The sequence below is a fragment of the Salmo trutta genome, chromosome 25, assembly GCF_901001165.1.
Source record: "Salmo trutta chromosome 25, fSalTru1.1, whole genome shotgun sequence".
Classification (NCBI taxonomy): Eukaryota; Metazoa; Chordata; class Actinopteri; order Salmoniformes; family Salmonidae; genus Salmo; species Salmo trutta.
The window spans coordinates 27,828,226-27,842,306 of record NC_042981.1 but is presented as its reverse complement, the minus strand read 5'-3'; the positions used below and the strand labels follow the sequence as shown (position 1 = coordinate 27,842,306).

General features: G+C 42.4%; 2 protein-coding genes across 3 annotated transcripts in view; one reads left to right on the top strand and one right to left on the bottom strand.

Annotated features, from left to right (window-relative positions):
- Positions 1-216: 216 nt before the first annotated feature.
- LOC115162308 (ectonucleoside triphosphate diphosphohydrolase 5-like) lies at positions 217-12,649 on the top strand. 2 transcript variants are annotated; one of them, XR_003869514.1, is made up of 14 exons: positions 217-941; positions 1,416-1,495; positions 1,807-1,950; positions 2,327-2,402; positions 2,987-3,022; positions 6,102-6,190; positions 6,289-6,368; positions 7,140-7,201; positions 7,394-7,495; positions 8,702-8,845; positions 9,069-9,125; positions 10,457-10,572; positions 10,671-11,134; positions 11,190-12,649. XR_003869514.1 is itself a non-coding variant. In XM_029713490.1 (13 exons), the coding sequence occupies exons 1-13, from the start codon at positions 647-649 to the stop codon at positions 10,752-10,754; spliced, it is 1,365 nt and encodes a 454-aa protein (XP_029569350.1). In that variant the 5' UTR covers positions 217-646; the 3' UTR covers positions 10,755-12,649. The 2 variants fall into 2 exon arrangements, 1 of the variants encoding a protein (XP_029569350.1); XM_029713490.1 differs by having other exon boundaries at positions 10,671-12,649.
- An 842-nt stretch (positions 12,650-13,491) lies between these two features.
- coq6 (coenzyme Q6 monooxygenase) overlaps positions 13,492-14,081 on the bottom strand; it is an 11,682-nt gene continuing 11,092 nt past the window's right edge. Inside the window, exon 12 of the mRNA XM_029713488.1 lies at positions 13,492-13,631. Within this exon, the coding sequence (XP_029569348.1) occupies positions 13,602-13,631 (30 nt within the window). The 3' untranslated portion in view covers positions 13,492-13,601. The remainder of the gene's footprint in view (positions 13,632-14,081) is intronic.

Sequence of the window (14,081 nt, the reverse complement as noted above, 5' to 3'; positions counted from 1 at the left end):
GTCAGGTTACTACCTACTACCTGACAGCCCAAGTCAAGACGGGCAATACAACAAATTAAGACGAATATGAGTAATAGGCTACTTGTGCAGGGAAGGAATTGTAGTAATCGACAAGCTTGCCTGTAAGTCTTAATTAAATACACCAATAAAATGTATTTTAAGACAATTGCTTCAAATTTCTACAAGCCAGTCATTTTGATGTCTTGACATATCCTCTTTCTTTCTTCACTTGGGGGATTTTTGGCTCCAGTTTGCCCACGAAAGATGAAAAGAGAGAAACATAATTGCTGCCTGTAAGCACATATTCAGTATCCAGCTCTTTCAGAAGGGGGACTCTTGAAGGAACCTAGATGGAATGCAACAGGATTGGTGGATGACCTGTCATGGTATGGCCCAGTGCCAAGCCCTTATGTCTTTATATAAACAGATGACCAGACAGTCCTGAATGTGCATTGCTACCCACACTGTCTCTGCCTCTCCGGTTGTCACTCATCACCTCTGCAAGCTGCATCCACTGCATTTTGTGCTGCTCCTCTGAAGAAGACTATCTTGAATAGGGCACAGTTTGACTCTTACTGTATATCCATAGAGTAAAGTGTTTTAGCTTTTACAAAAGCATCAGTGTTTCTTTGGGTGTTAAAAAAAGATGGCTCTTCAGATGCTTCTCCTGACAGTAATGTCCATGTCAGTTCTGGCTTGGAACTTCCAAGCGGAGGCAACCTACCATCCCCGCCAGACAGTCCACCACGAACACTCTGCTAACATGGAAAACCTCCTGCCCGAAAACCTCCTGCTCGAAGTCGTGCCCAAAGTCTTGCCTGAGGTCTTGCTTGAGGTCTCCCATCCTGTCAACCTCAGCCACACTTTCTATGGGATCATGTTCGATGCTGGGAGCACAGGCACCCGGATCCACATCTACACATTTATCCAGAAAGACCCAGGTGAGTGTTTTCTCTCTCTTTTTCTGTGTATCTCATTCAGTATCTCTCAGCCTTAGCTTAGTCCCAGGAGCCAAACGGGGTTTACATTCAGCTGTCTCCCAGAGAGTATATGTTTGCTGTTGGGTCATTCGCTCTGTGGTGTAAAGACAAACATGTGCCGTCAGCGTGGGGAGAGAGCAATCATGAGCAAGACCGAACCAAGAGGCAGCTGAGTTGTAGTTTTAATCCTCTGTTAGTGTGGCCGAAATCCCGAAAAACGAACCTCTAATAATGGACTTTGATTTGCTGTTTTTGTATTTACTTTACTTTAAACATCAGTGATTGTAAAGCCTAGCAATGGAGTGATTGAGGCAACAAATCAAGTTTTAAAGCACACATTAATGCAACCGAGTTCTGTTATTTCACACATTTCATATATTTATATCTTGTTTGATAATTGAATGCATTCTCCCCATCTACTTTCTGTCTTTTTAGTTGAGCTGCCAGTTCTGGACAATGAGATGTATCATGCGGTGAAGCCTGGTCTGTCTGCCTATAAAGATAAGCCTGAAGAGGTATGTATCATGTCTATCATTTTCTCATTTAGGCATTGAGATATAGACCATGTAATTACATGAACTGATTCTGCTGAAGCTGTCACTAAGTCAGATCTTTACTGTCTTGGAATCTACATCTTAAAAACCAGACCATGTGAAGTCCTATGTGGACAAACATATCAACCCTTTAATCAACTGAATACGTTAATGCCGGTATATACTTCATTCACTGTTGAAATATCTATATCAGCCCTTTTGGTCACGGCTGTGCTTTGAGAGTGTTCCAGTGGAGACCATGCTCATCTGTTAATGCCTGTTATCCCATTCAGGGTGGGAACACGATCAGAGCGCTGCTGAAGGTTGCCAAGAAGACGGTGCCAGAGGTCGAGTGGAAGCAGACCCCGGTGGTCCTGAAAGCCACGGCCGGGCTCCGCCTCCTGCCCGAGGAGAAGGCTAATGCTCTGCTGGATGAGGTGAGGCACGTTTTCTCTCCACTCAGTTAGTTTGGCACAGGGATGACCCGTCCTGCCAAGGATCGGGACGTGAATCTGCTAAGGGCTTTACAAGTGTTCTTGAAAAAACTGGGGGGAAAGTCTACCCACTTCGAGGTGGCGATCACTGTGCAAAAAACTGCTGTTTGGGGGTTGTCTGGAGTAGTGGAATATGTCATTTGAATGATTCAATTCATGCGGCTACTCTAGCCATGCTTGTGGTTTTGCATTCCGTCATTCTCAGACAAAATGTGCCTCGTAACAATTCCTGAGTCTTGAGATAAGAGATATAATAAGTATCTATTTTTATTTTGTTATTGTCTTTATTCAGCGCTGTCATCATAAATTGTCTCCGTAGGTTCGGGAAGTCTTTGACGAGTCCCCCTTCTTTGTACCGAACAACAGTGTCTCCATAATGAATGGAACGAATGAAGGTATGTCACTTTGTTGGTGTCACAAACATTTGTCTTACATTTTCTTTTATGGTACTGTGGCATTGTGGGTATGTTGGTAAAGAGGAAAACTGTAGACATTGGTTAGATCAGCTAAACGCGGTGGTTGGTATCTCCCAACACTGTCCTCGTAACATGTGTTTATAAGAGCTCTATCGCTACCTCATAGAGCAATGAAATAACCTTGTCTGGGTTGTCCTTCCCACACTCAATATTAAGTGATCCTCCACATCACTCACTAAGACACCCGCACCAACTCCTGTTTCATCAGATGTGCAATTCATTAGCCTCACTTTATGAGAGCCATAACATGAGCTCTGAGACAGTAGTAATGACCTGGGTCGGTCTATCCATGTCAGACAGATATTGCTAATGTAACAGCTGCTAAATGAATGAAAACTAGTATAACCTCCAATATCTTAACTGACAGTCTCTGAATTGCATGTGTTCAAATGGCAGTATGTATCAGTAACTTCCAACAACACGATTACAAAGGCAACAATTGCATATGATTTGGTTCAAGTGAATGTTTTACTCATACACTCTCCATCTACTCTCTCTTGTAGGAGTCCTGGCCTGGGTAACAGTGAACTTTTTGACAGGTAATACATTGCTCATGTTTTGTTAAGGTGGTGTTAATGGTCAGGGGGTTCATTTCTGAGGTTTAAACACTGTACACAGTTGCAGAGCAGTGAAAGACTCCTGTCTCCTGTCTGACTGTCTTGAATGTTGGCCACCATCTGGTCACGATGGGATGCAATATTCCCTCACTTTTTACACAGAGTTAGTGTAACATTTCTTTTAAAACCCATCCTATGGCCAAAATGATAGCCGCCGCCTTTCTCTTGGTGGTCACAGACCTACAGTACCAGTCAAAAGTTTGGACATACCTACTCATTCAAGGGTTTTTGTTTATTTGTACTACTTTCTATATTGTAGCATAATTGTGAAGAAATCAAAACTATGAAATAACACATGGAATCATGTAGTAACCAAAAAAGTGTTAAACGAATCTAAATATATTTTAGATTCTTCAAAGTAGCCAGCCTTTGCCTTGATGACAGCTTTGCACACTCTTGGCATTCTCTCAACCAGCATCATGAGGTAGTCACCTGGAATGCATTTTAATTAACACGTGTGCCTTGTACATTTGTGGAATTTCTTTCCTTCTTAATGCGTTTCAGCCAATCAGTTGTGTTGTGACAAGGTTGGGGTGGTATACAGAAGATAGCCCTATTTGGTGAAAGACCAAGTCCATATTATTGCAAGACCACCTCAAATAAGCAAAGAGAAACAACAGTCCATCATTACTTTAAGACATGGAGGTCAATCAATGCGAAATATTTCAAGAACTTTGAAAGTTTGAAAGTTTCTTCAAGTGCAGTCACAAAAACCATCAAGCGCTATAATGAAACTTGCGCTTATGAGGACCGCCACAGAAAAGGAAGACCCAGAGTTACCTCTGCTGCAGAGGATAAGTTGATTAGAGTTTCCAGCCTCAGAAATTGCAGCCCAAATACATCTTTCACAGAGTTCAAGTAACAGACACATCTCAACATCAACTGTTCAGAGGTGACTGCGTGAATCAGGCCTTCATGGTCGAATTGCTGCAAAGAAACCACTACTAAAGGACACCAATAAGAAGAACAGACTTGATGGGGCCAAGAAACACGAGCAATGGACATTAGACCAGTGGAAATCTGTCCTTTGGTGTGATGAGTCCAAATTTGAGATTTTTGGTTCCAACCATTGTGTCTTTGTGAGACGCAGAGTAGGTGAACAGATGATCTCCACATGTGTGGTTCCCACCATGAAGCATGGTGGAGGAGGTGTGATGGTGTGGGGGTTTGTTGCTGGTGACACTGTCTTTATTTATTGAGAATTCAAGGCACACTTAAACATCATGGCTACCACAGCATTCTGCAGCGACACGCCATCCCATCTGGTTTGCGCTTAGTGGGACTATCATTTGTTTTTCATCAGGACAATGACCAAACACACCTCCAGGCTGTGTAAGGGCTATTTGACCAAGAAGGAGAGTGATGGAGTGCTGCATCAGATGACCTGGCCTCCACAACCACCCGACTTTAAACCAGTTGAGATGGTTTGGGATGAGTTGGACCGCAGAGTGAAGGAAAAGCAGCCAACAAGTGCTCAGCATATGTGGGAACTCCTACAAGACTGTTTGAAAAGCATTCCAGGTGATGCTGGTTGAGAGAATGCCAAGAGTGCGCAAAGCTGTCATCAAGGCAAAAGGTGGCTACTTTGAAGAATCTCAAATATAAATATATTTTTATTTGTTTAACACTTTTTTTGTTACTACGTGATTCCATATGTGTTATTTAATAGTTTTCATGTCTTCACTATTTTTCTACAATGTAGAAAATAGGAAAAATAAAGAAAAACCCTTGAATGAGTAGGTGTGTCCAAACTTTTGATTAGTACTGTATACAGTTGAAGTCGGAAGTTTACATAAACTTAGGTTGGAGTCATTAAAACTCGTTTTTCAACCACTCCACAAATTTCTTGTTAACAAACTATAGTTTTGGCAAGTCGGTTAGGACATCTACTTTGTGCATGACACAAGTGATGTTTCCAACAATTTTTTACAGACAGATTATTTCACTTATAATTCACTGTATCACAATTCCAGTGGGTCAGAAGTTTACTGTGCCTTTAGTTTACTGTGCCTTTAGTTTACTGTGCCTTTAAGTTGACTGTGCCTTTAAGTTGACTGTGCCTTTAAGTTGACTGTGCCTTTAAACAGCTTGGAAAATTCCAGAAAATTATGTCATGGCTTTAGAAGCTTCTGTTAGGCTAATTGACATAATTTGAGTCAATTGGAGGTGTACCTGTGGATGTATTTCAAGGCCTACCTTCAAACTCAGTGCCTCTTTGCTTGACATCATGGGAAAATCAAAAGAAATCTGCCAAGACCTCAGAAAAAACATTGTAGACCAAATGGGTTTTCCAAATGGACAATGACCCCAAGCATACTTCCAAAGTTGTGGCAAAATGGCTTAAGGACAACAAAGTTAGGGTATTGGAGTGGCCATCACAAAGCCCTGACCTCAATCCCATAGAAAATTTGTGGGCAGAACTAAAAAAGCGTGTGCGAGGAAGGAGGCCTACAAACCTGACTCAGTTACACCAGCTCTGTCAGGAGGAATGGGCCAAAATTCACTCACCTTATTGTGGGAAGCTTGTGGAAGGCTACCCGAAACGTTTGACCCAAGTTAAACAATTTAAAGGCAATGCTACCAAGTACTAATTGAGTGTATGTAAACTTCTGACCCACTGGGAATGTGATGAAAGAAATAAAAGCTGAAATAAATCATTCTCTCTACTATTATTCTGACATTTCACATTCTTAAAATAAAGTGGTGATCCTAACTGACCTAAGACAATTTTTACTAGGATTAAATGTCAGGAATTGTGAAAAACTGAATGTATTTGGCTAAGGTGTATGTAAACTTCCGACTTCAACTGTATCTATTAGAATACCAGTCTTTGTCTCAAGCGGGTGGTTGGAAAATGAATGAATTCTAAATGCAGTATGTGGTCAATGTACAGTACCTGTATGTTCTACTTTCTGTTTATAATGTCGATGATGGATAGCATCCTGTCTATAGTTTTCTATTTCCAATTCTGTGTGTTTGACTTTCCGTCTGTTTGCTTTAGGTCATTTGTATGCCAAAACCAGGAAGACAGTGGGGATCCTGGACTTGGGTGGAGGATCTACTCAGATCACTTTCCTTCCAAAATCAAAGGTAAATGTTAAACTCAACTCCACTGATGTTCTACGAAGATTTAGGTAACCGTTGCTATTTAATTAGACATTACTCAACCCCTCTCTCTGTACCCATAGAAAACAGTTTTCACTGCCCCAGCCAGTTACATTGCCAACATCAACATGTTCAACCACACTCTACAACTCTACACTCACAGGTGAGTAAACAACCATTGGTGCAGCATTTATAGTACAGATCTTCATTTTGCAGGACAATAATCATGCTGCAACAGGAAATGTGAATTATTATATGGATTATAATTAATGGAAATATGTGTAGGGGTTGATACATTTTTCGTAAAGGAAAATCAAGTCGGAAATTTCAAAGTGGAAATTACAAACTTCAGAAGCCTTTTTAAAACTCAAACACACTACAAGTTATACATTTTTCTTTTGCCCCAATTCGTCGGGGCATGGACTCTACAAGGTGTCAAGCGTTCCACAGGGATGCTGGCCCACGTTGACTCCAATGCTTCCCACAGTTGTGTCAAGTTGGCTGGATGCCATTTGGGTGGTGGACCATTCTTGATACACACAGGAAACTGTTGAGCGTGAAAAACCCAGCAACGTTGCGGTTCTTGACACACCGGTGCGCTTGGCACCTACTACCATACCCCGTTCAAAGACAGTTAAATCTTTTGTCTTGACCATTCACCCTCTTAATGGCACACATACACAATCCGTGCCGCAAATGTCTCAATGCTTAAAAATCCTTCTTTAACCCGTCTCCTCCCCTTCATCTACACTGATTGAAGTGGATTTAACAAGTGACATCATATCTTTCACCTGGATTCACCTACGCCATGGAAAGAGCACGTGTTCTTAATGTTTTGTATACTCATTGTATATCATGGCATGCAATGAAAACAGCATACTCACATTACTTTGACATTGTCATGAATGTATTCTGAATATCTGTCCTCATTCAGCTACCTTGGAAATGGACTTGTAGCGGCTCGATTGGCAACTCTTGGGGCTTTGGGGGCTGATGGTAATTTGAATTGTCATACAGTATTTGCTTAGCTATTCAAGCTAGGCAACGGCAGTCATTCATCTGTTCAGGCTGGATAAATACATTTGTATAATGCTGCAAGACACACTAGATTTATATAAATCAGACACACTATTTAACTGTCATCCTCGTTGGGGACAATGCAATAACTAATCTGGTTTACTCTTTCAGGTCTGGATTGGAAAGTTTTCACAAGTTCCTGTCTACCCAAGAAGTTCAGAGAGGACTGGACTTTTGGTGGAATCACCTACAAAGTTAGCGGAATTCCTGACGGTAAGCACGAGATAAAACATACCATTTCGATAATATTTTATTTTTTATAATCCTCGAAACTAGAAAAAAATGATTCAGTCTCAGAGCGCAATGTTAGAGTTTTAGTTCAGTCTGAGTTGAGAACATTTTCCCACTGGACAGTGCAGAATGCATGTTTTGTCATTCTTTCTCTCTGCATGCAGACTTTAAACAGTTATAATAGAGCAAACCTTGTGTTTAAATGAGAGGAAAATTGTCAGTTAATTCCGCAAATAATGCAACACTCCCATACCACGGTCATGTAGCCAAAAGATACTGGGTTAGTCCCCGAGCTGTAATTTTTCTGTGTAAGGAGAGGCTTGATGTTGACCGCTTACAATTATGTGGTAAAAATAGATAACCCAACAGGCGTGTGCTACTCTTGTCAGCACTTGGTTTCCCTGGTTGTAACCAACAAACCAATCCCAGGGTGCTGTGAAAGTATCCTTTTGGGGTTTTTCTAGTGTAGAGAGCCCATAGCTAGTGGAGAGCCCATAGCTAGTGGAGAGCCCATAGCTAGTGGAGAGCCCATAGCTAGTAGAGAGCCCATAGCTAGTGGAGAGCCCATAGCTAGTGGAGAGCCCATAGCTAGTGGAGAGCCCATAGCTAGTGGAGAGCCCATAGCTAGTAGAGAGCCCATAGCTAGTAGAGAGCCCATAGCTAGTGGAGAGCCCATAGCTAGTGGAGAGCCCATAGCTAGTGGAGAGCCCATAGCTAGTGGAGAGCCCATAGCTAGTGGAGAGCCCATAGCTAGTGGAGAGCCTATAGCTAGTGGAGAGCCCATAGCTAGTGGAGAGCCCATAGCTAGTGGAGAGCCCATAGCTAGTGGAGAGCCCATAGCTAGTGGAGAGCCCATAGCTAGTAGAGAGCCCATAGCTAGTGGAGAGCCCATAGCTAGTGGAGAGCCCATAGCCTCAACCCCATTTTGATCTCATAAAGAGGCTCCGGGTTCTCCCAGTGCATTCCACCACAAGCATGCAGCAAACTCAGTTATTTTACTCTCATTTGAAAATAAACCTTTTATTGTTGGTGCCAATGAAAATGATTCTGACTTAACAATTGACTTGAGTGTTATGTTGTCATGAAGCTGACGTAACTCTATACTTTTATGATACCTGCCTTGAAGATTCAGTACAGTTTGTGATAGATACTAATGATTATTTTGATGTTATCTGTGTGTCTCTCCAGGCTATGCAGGTTACAAGCTGTGTTACTATGAGGTGATGAGGGTGGTGAAAGGCATCGTGCACCAGCCGTTTGAGGTGAAGGGCAGCAGCATCTTCTATGCCTTCTCCTACTACTTCGACAGAGCTGTGGAGTCAGGACTCATCGGTGAGTAGACACACAGACCAGGACAGATACAAAACCACCATTCAGAAAGCATCCAGTTAAACCTCATAATGATATGAAAGGATTAAAGTAAAACAAAATATATCATTGTTTAGTTACTTTCTCCTCATATACATTTAACTGCAGTTTTTAGGATTTGCTTGGAAAACTGAATTGACAGCTGTCGTTGCAGATGAGAAATAGTATAAATGTTTTTGTTTTCCAGACGGCAGCCGCGGTGGCATGGTAGAAGTCAGGGATTTCAAGAAGAGAGCCAAAGAAGGTGAATGCTAGGCTTTTCCCCCTCAGAAACATGTTGACTATATTGACGCAGTACACAGTGTACAAACAAGAAATGTTGGTGCTTATTTGCATGTTACACTCAACAATCTCACAGGCCTTACAAAACATCAGTTCCTCACCACAAAACCTTGCTGTAAAAATACACACTGTTCTAACTCACACAAACACTCAACCTTGTTTGTGCCCAAACATCTTGGCACTACTGTAACCTAACCTGGAACATTGGCACTTTCGTCTGCCATTTCCAATATAACCAGGGACCATCAGATGAAATGTCTGATTCTTAACAGATCTCAGAGCAGAAACAAATATGTTGATATTTTACATACACATTGACATTTAGCTACTTAACACATTTCCACATCATTTACAGTAATCTGATGTGGAAAGTGCTCTGGCACGTTAGATTGACATATAGCCTTGGTAAAAGCTGTTAGAGCGCGTGGCTCAATAAATGCCTGTGCTAGATTTACAGCTAGCAGGAACGAGTTGGTGTGTTATGTAAAGTCTGTTTGCATTGCGAAAACAGTCATATGGTCTCGATGAACACGTCAGGCGTTGGGCAGGTCGCCAGGCGTTGGGCAGGTCGCCAGGCGTTGGGCAGGTCGCCAGGCGTTGGGCAGGTCGCCAGGCGTTGGGCAGGTCTCCAGGCGTTGGGCAGGTCGCCAGGCGTTGGGCAGGTCTCCAGGCGTTGGGCAGGTCGTCAGGCGTTGGGCAGGTCGCCAGGCGTTGGGCAGGTCGCCAGGCGTTGGGCAGGTCGCCAGGCGTTGGGCAGGTCGCCAGGCGTTGGGCAGGTCGCCAGGCGTTGGGCAGGTTGGCAGGCAGTTGACCTGGGCAGCTGTGAGCTCTCTCTCTCGTACCTGACAGCCACACAACACCAACCTGACCTGGGGGCTGAGCCTGAGAGAGACACACTGTGTACAGCTAGTCTGTTGGCTCTGCCACCCATCCCCAGAATCACCAACATGTGCAGACCCTCAGCACTTGACTCTTCTCACACCCCCTTTCTCAATCAGCTAAACAAACCAAATAAACCAAACAAGATGATCAGCTTTCTATTATGTGGTGTACAGGTTAGAGGTTGTCTGCTGCTTGACCCCACATGAGACATGATACAAGATGTCTCAAAATATGCCCACATGTGCTGCTGTCATAAAACTCAGCATTAGCAGGACAGAACTATGTTACTGTTAAGTAAATAATTGTTAAATATCCACCAAATAAGGTGAATACATAATATTTCTATCACAGTGCTCTCTGCCCTTTGTGATTTGTTGTTATTAACGTAGTGCCTACCTGATTTGTTTTCAGTGTGCAACAAGATGACCAAGTACCGTCCCATCAGCCCCTTCCTCTGCATGGATATGACATATATCACCTGCTTGTTGAAGGAGGGCTTTGGCTTCAAGGACAACACAATGCTGCAGGTGAGACAGGAACAGGTCACTGGGCACAAAAGGTAGGGGACAGGCACCAAGACGTTAATAAGTCAAAACTTAACATTGTTTTTTGTTCTGCTCCGCAGCTCGCCAAGAAGGTGAACAACGTTGAGACAAGTTGGGCCTTGGGAGCCACATTCGATCACTTTAACAACCTCAACATCCACTAAGGGCAGTTATCCTAACTGTCTGCAGGTACTGAGAGGGACAGCCTGTTACTGGGGGCATCTCCTCTGCCACTGACCCCTGACTAGCCCCTCCCTCCTGCTCAGCAGCACTGCCACGCTCCTCCAGCCTACCCCTCCCTCCCTCCCTCCTCAGCAATCTCCTGCAAATAATCCATGAACTGTTGACAAAGAAATCACTATATTTTTTATAAGGAAGGACCGCTATTTCTACTGTATGTTTAACCAATAATTAGTGAGTTGACTTTATTTTTGCAAAGCAAGCGTTTACATTTTCGCTTCCTTAGGGCTGTCTGACCTGAAATGCAGTCTTATTTGGCTACCTTTGAGTGTGTAGTGTATTTAAAAGCATTGCGACTAGTAAGGTATTTAGAGAACTTTGGTCATGGAGTGCACTGTACAGTACAGTGGAATATTTAGGTATTTAGAGAACTTTGGTCATGGAGTGCACTGTACAGTACAGTGGAATATTTAGGTATTTAGAGAACTTTGGTCATGGAGTGCACTGTACAGTACAGTGGAATATTTAGGTATTTAGAGAACTTTGGTCATGGAGTGCACTGTACAGTACAGTGGAATATTTAGGTATTTAGAGAACTTTGGTCATGGAGTGCACTGTACAGTACAGTGGAATATTTAGGTATTTAGAGAACTTTGGTCATGGAGTGCACTGTACAGTACAGTGGAATATTTAGGTATTTAGAGAACTTTGGTCATGGAGTGCACTGTACAGTACAGTGGAATATTTGAAAAAATGGGTTGCAGGAATGGCAGTGGGGATCCTGGACTTGGGTGGAGGATCTACCCAGATCACTTTCCTTCCAAAATCAAAGGTAGATGTTAAACTGCAACTCATTCTATCTGGAAATGTCTTTCCAGTACATTCTACTGTAGGACAAGTGAATAAGACATTTTCCCTCACAAGGCTTATAACAATAGACGGTTGAAATGACTTAGCCAAAGCTTCCCCCCTCATACTTTGCACAGAACACTTTAACTGCAGATACTGTATTGGAGATCTGTTGCTTGGATGTTGTCTACAGAGTTGTACATATCCATCCATGTTAAAGGAAGGTATCCAATTTGCAACAACTCAGGAGGCAAGTAAAGCTCAGAGAGGGGGGAGACGATAATGTTCTCACTGAGTAAGTCTTGCATTTGATACATGAATACTATTGTATGTATGGTGTTAATGTTTAAAAGTGCTGCCTTGGTAGATGTGTGGCCTTGTGTAGGATGGCCAGTTGTGTTGAATCAGAGTGAGTGACTGTGTGTTTCTGTTGGTGAATTCTTGTCTTATTTGTGTTGTCTACGGTGGCGCACTAAATGATCATTGTTCGATCAACCGTGTGCAGGACTACAGGAACCTGTCAGAGGTTTAGCTTGTTGCTGTATTCAGCAACCAGTCATAACGTTATTAGAGCGTCTAAGCATGTCAGGTATATCAAAGACCTTCAACACATTCATCTTTCATTTGTAGGGATATAGCTCTTGGTGCAAGACACACATAAGGCTTAATACTGTTTGTAATTTTCTTCTTGTGAACTGTACAAATATTTAAAATGCTGTTGCAATCTGTACAAAATTAAACTTTGCTGTATTACTGCTCCTCGTGCAATCATAGCCGCTATCTGTCCAGTAGCAAACATGTCCAATAACTACTGCTGTATATAAAACTATGAAGTAAACCTGTATTAGTAAAATACTTACCAGTCTGTAACTGCTTTGACTTTGCAGATAACTTTCTTTCTGCTGCATAATGTTCACTATGTTTTAAGGTGAACTCTGACAGATCATGTCAATATTTAATGAAAACCTGGTGCAAGTAAAATGTGTGTATACATTATACATGTATGTTTCAATAAAATACTAAAAGTGTATTTGTTTTCCCTAACATGTTCAGTCTTTAAATAGCCCAATATACAGTGTACAAAACATTAAGAACACCTTCCTAATATTGAGTTGCACCCCCTTTTCCCCCCAGAACAGCCTCAATTCATCAGGGCATGGACTTTGTGTTGAAAGAGTTCCACAGGGATGCTGGCCCATGTTGACTCCAAATGCTTCCCACAGTTGTGTCAAGTTGACTGGATGTCCTTTGGGTGGTGGACCATTCTTAATACACACAGGAAACTTTTGAGCATGAAAAACCCAGCAGCATTGCAGTTCTTGACACAAACCAGTGCACAAACAACCATATCCCGTTCAAAGGCACTTAAAACATTTTGTCTTGATAGTTCACCCTCTGAATGGCACACATACACAATCCGTCTCACTTGTCTCAAAGCTTAAAAATCCTTCTTTAACCCGTCTCCTCCCCTTCATCTACACTGATTGAAGCGAATTTAACAAGTGACATCAATAAGGGATGATAGCTTTCACCTGGTTAGTCTGTCATGGAAAGAGCAGGTGTTCATAATATTTGGTGAAACTGGGATACAGGATTTTAATTTTGTTTTACCTTAACTAGGCAAGTCAGTTAAGAACAAATTCTTATTTACAATGACGGGCTACCTGTGAACAGTGGGTAAACTGCCTTGTTCAGGGGCAGAATGACAGATTTCTACCTTGTCAGCTCAGGGATTTGATCCAGCAACCTTTCGGTAGCCTAGTGGTTAGAGCGTTGGCCTAGTAACCACTAGGCTACCTGCTGCCCCGGAAATGCTTGGAAAACCCCAAAATCATCTTCACACAGAAAGAAAGACACACAGGAATAACTGTGTTCAAGTAATAACAGAGCATAAAATAACTTTATTCATTTACACTTTTACATTCCATTCACAAAGTCATTGGGAGTGCCATCAAACTGCAACGGCAGGACTCGTGTATGTGTCACTTGCTTGCAAACGCCATGATCTGAGCCTGGAGAGAAAGAACATGATCAACTTACAAATCTAAACATCCATTTTGTCAATCCATCCATACCTATCCACAAATACATGAATCCAACACCCACGTACAGCGCTAGCACGTTCCACAAAAAATGATCCCTAGCATCTTTCCCATCTGTGTACGAGATCTGTAAACTCTGAACATTTAATATGGAAAAATGTCAAGCAGAACTTTGGGTCTCCAGGGAGAAATGTCTTTACAACCAGTTATGGTTGCTTTGGTCTGAATCACTTAGTAGGGAATAAAGCCATTTCACATCAGCGGTCTGTAATAAAAGGGGTGTGAAAACACAAGCCAACACCACTGTAACGCAGCCCCGGGGCCAGCACTGCACCCCACCCACACACTTTCTGTAACACTACATTTGGGGCTAAACTAAGCTGCCGTAGTAGTAAGTTGACAACCATGGAAATTATAGGC

Excerpts from the sequence above, each read along its gene's own strand:
- LOC115162308 (XM_029713490.1), top strand. The coding sequence starts at position 647 with ATGGCTCTTCAGATGCTTCTCCTGACAGTAATGTCCATGTCAGTTCTG. Across the intron at positions 1,496-1,806 it reads ATAAAGATAAGCCTGAAGAG|GGTGGGAACACGATCAGAGC; the intron begins GTATGTATCATG and ends TATCCCATTCAG. Across the intron at positions 1,951-2,326 it reads CTAATGCTCTGCTGGATGAG|GTTCGGGAAGTCTTTGACGA; the intron begins GTGAGGCACGTT and ends TTGTCTCCGTAG.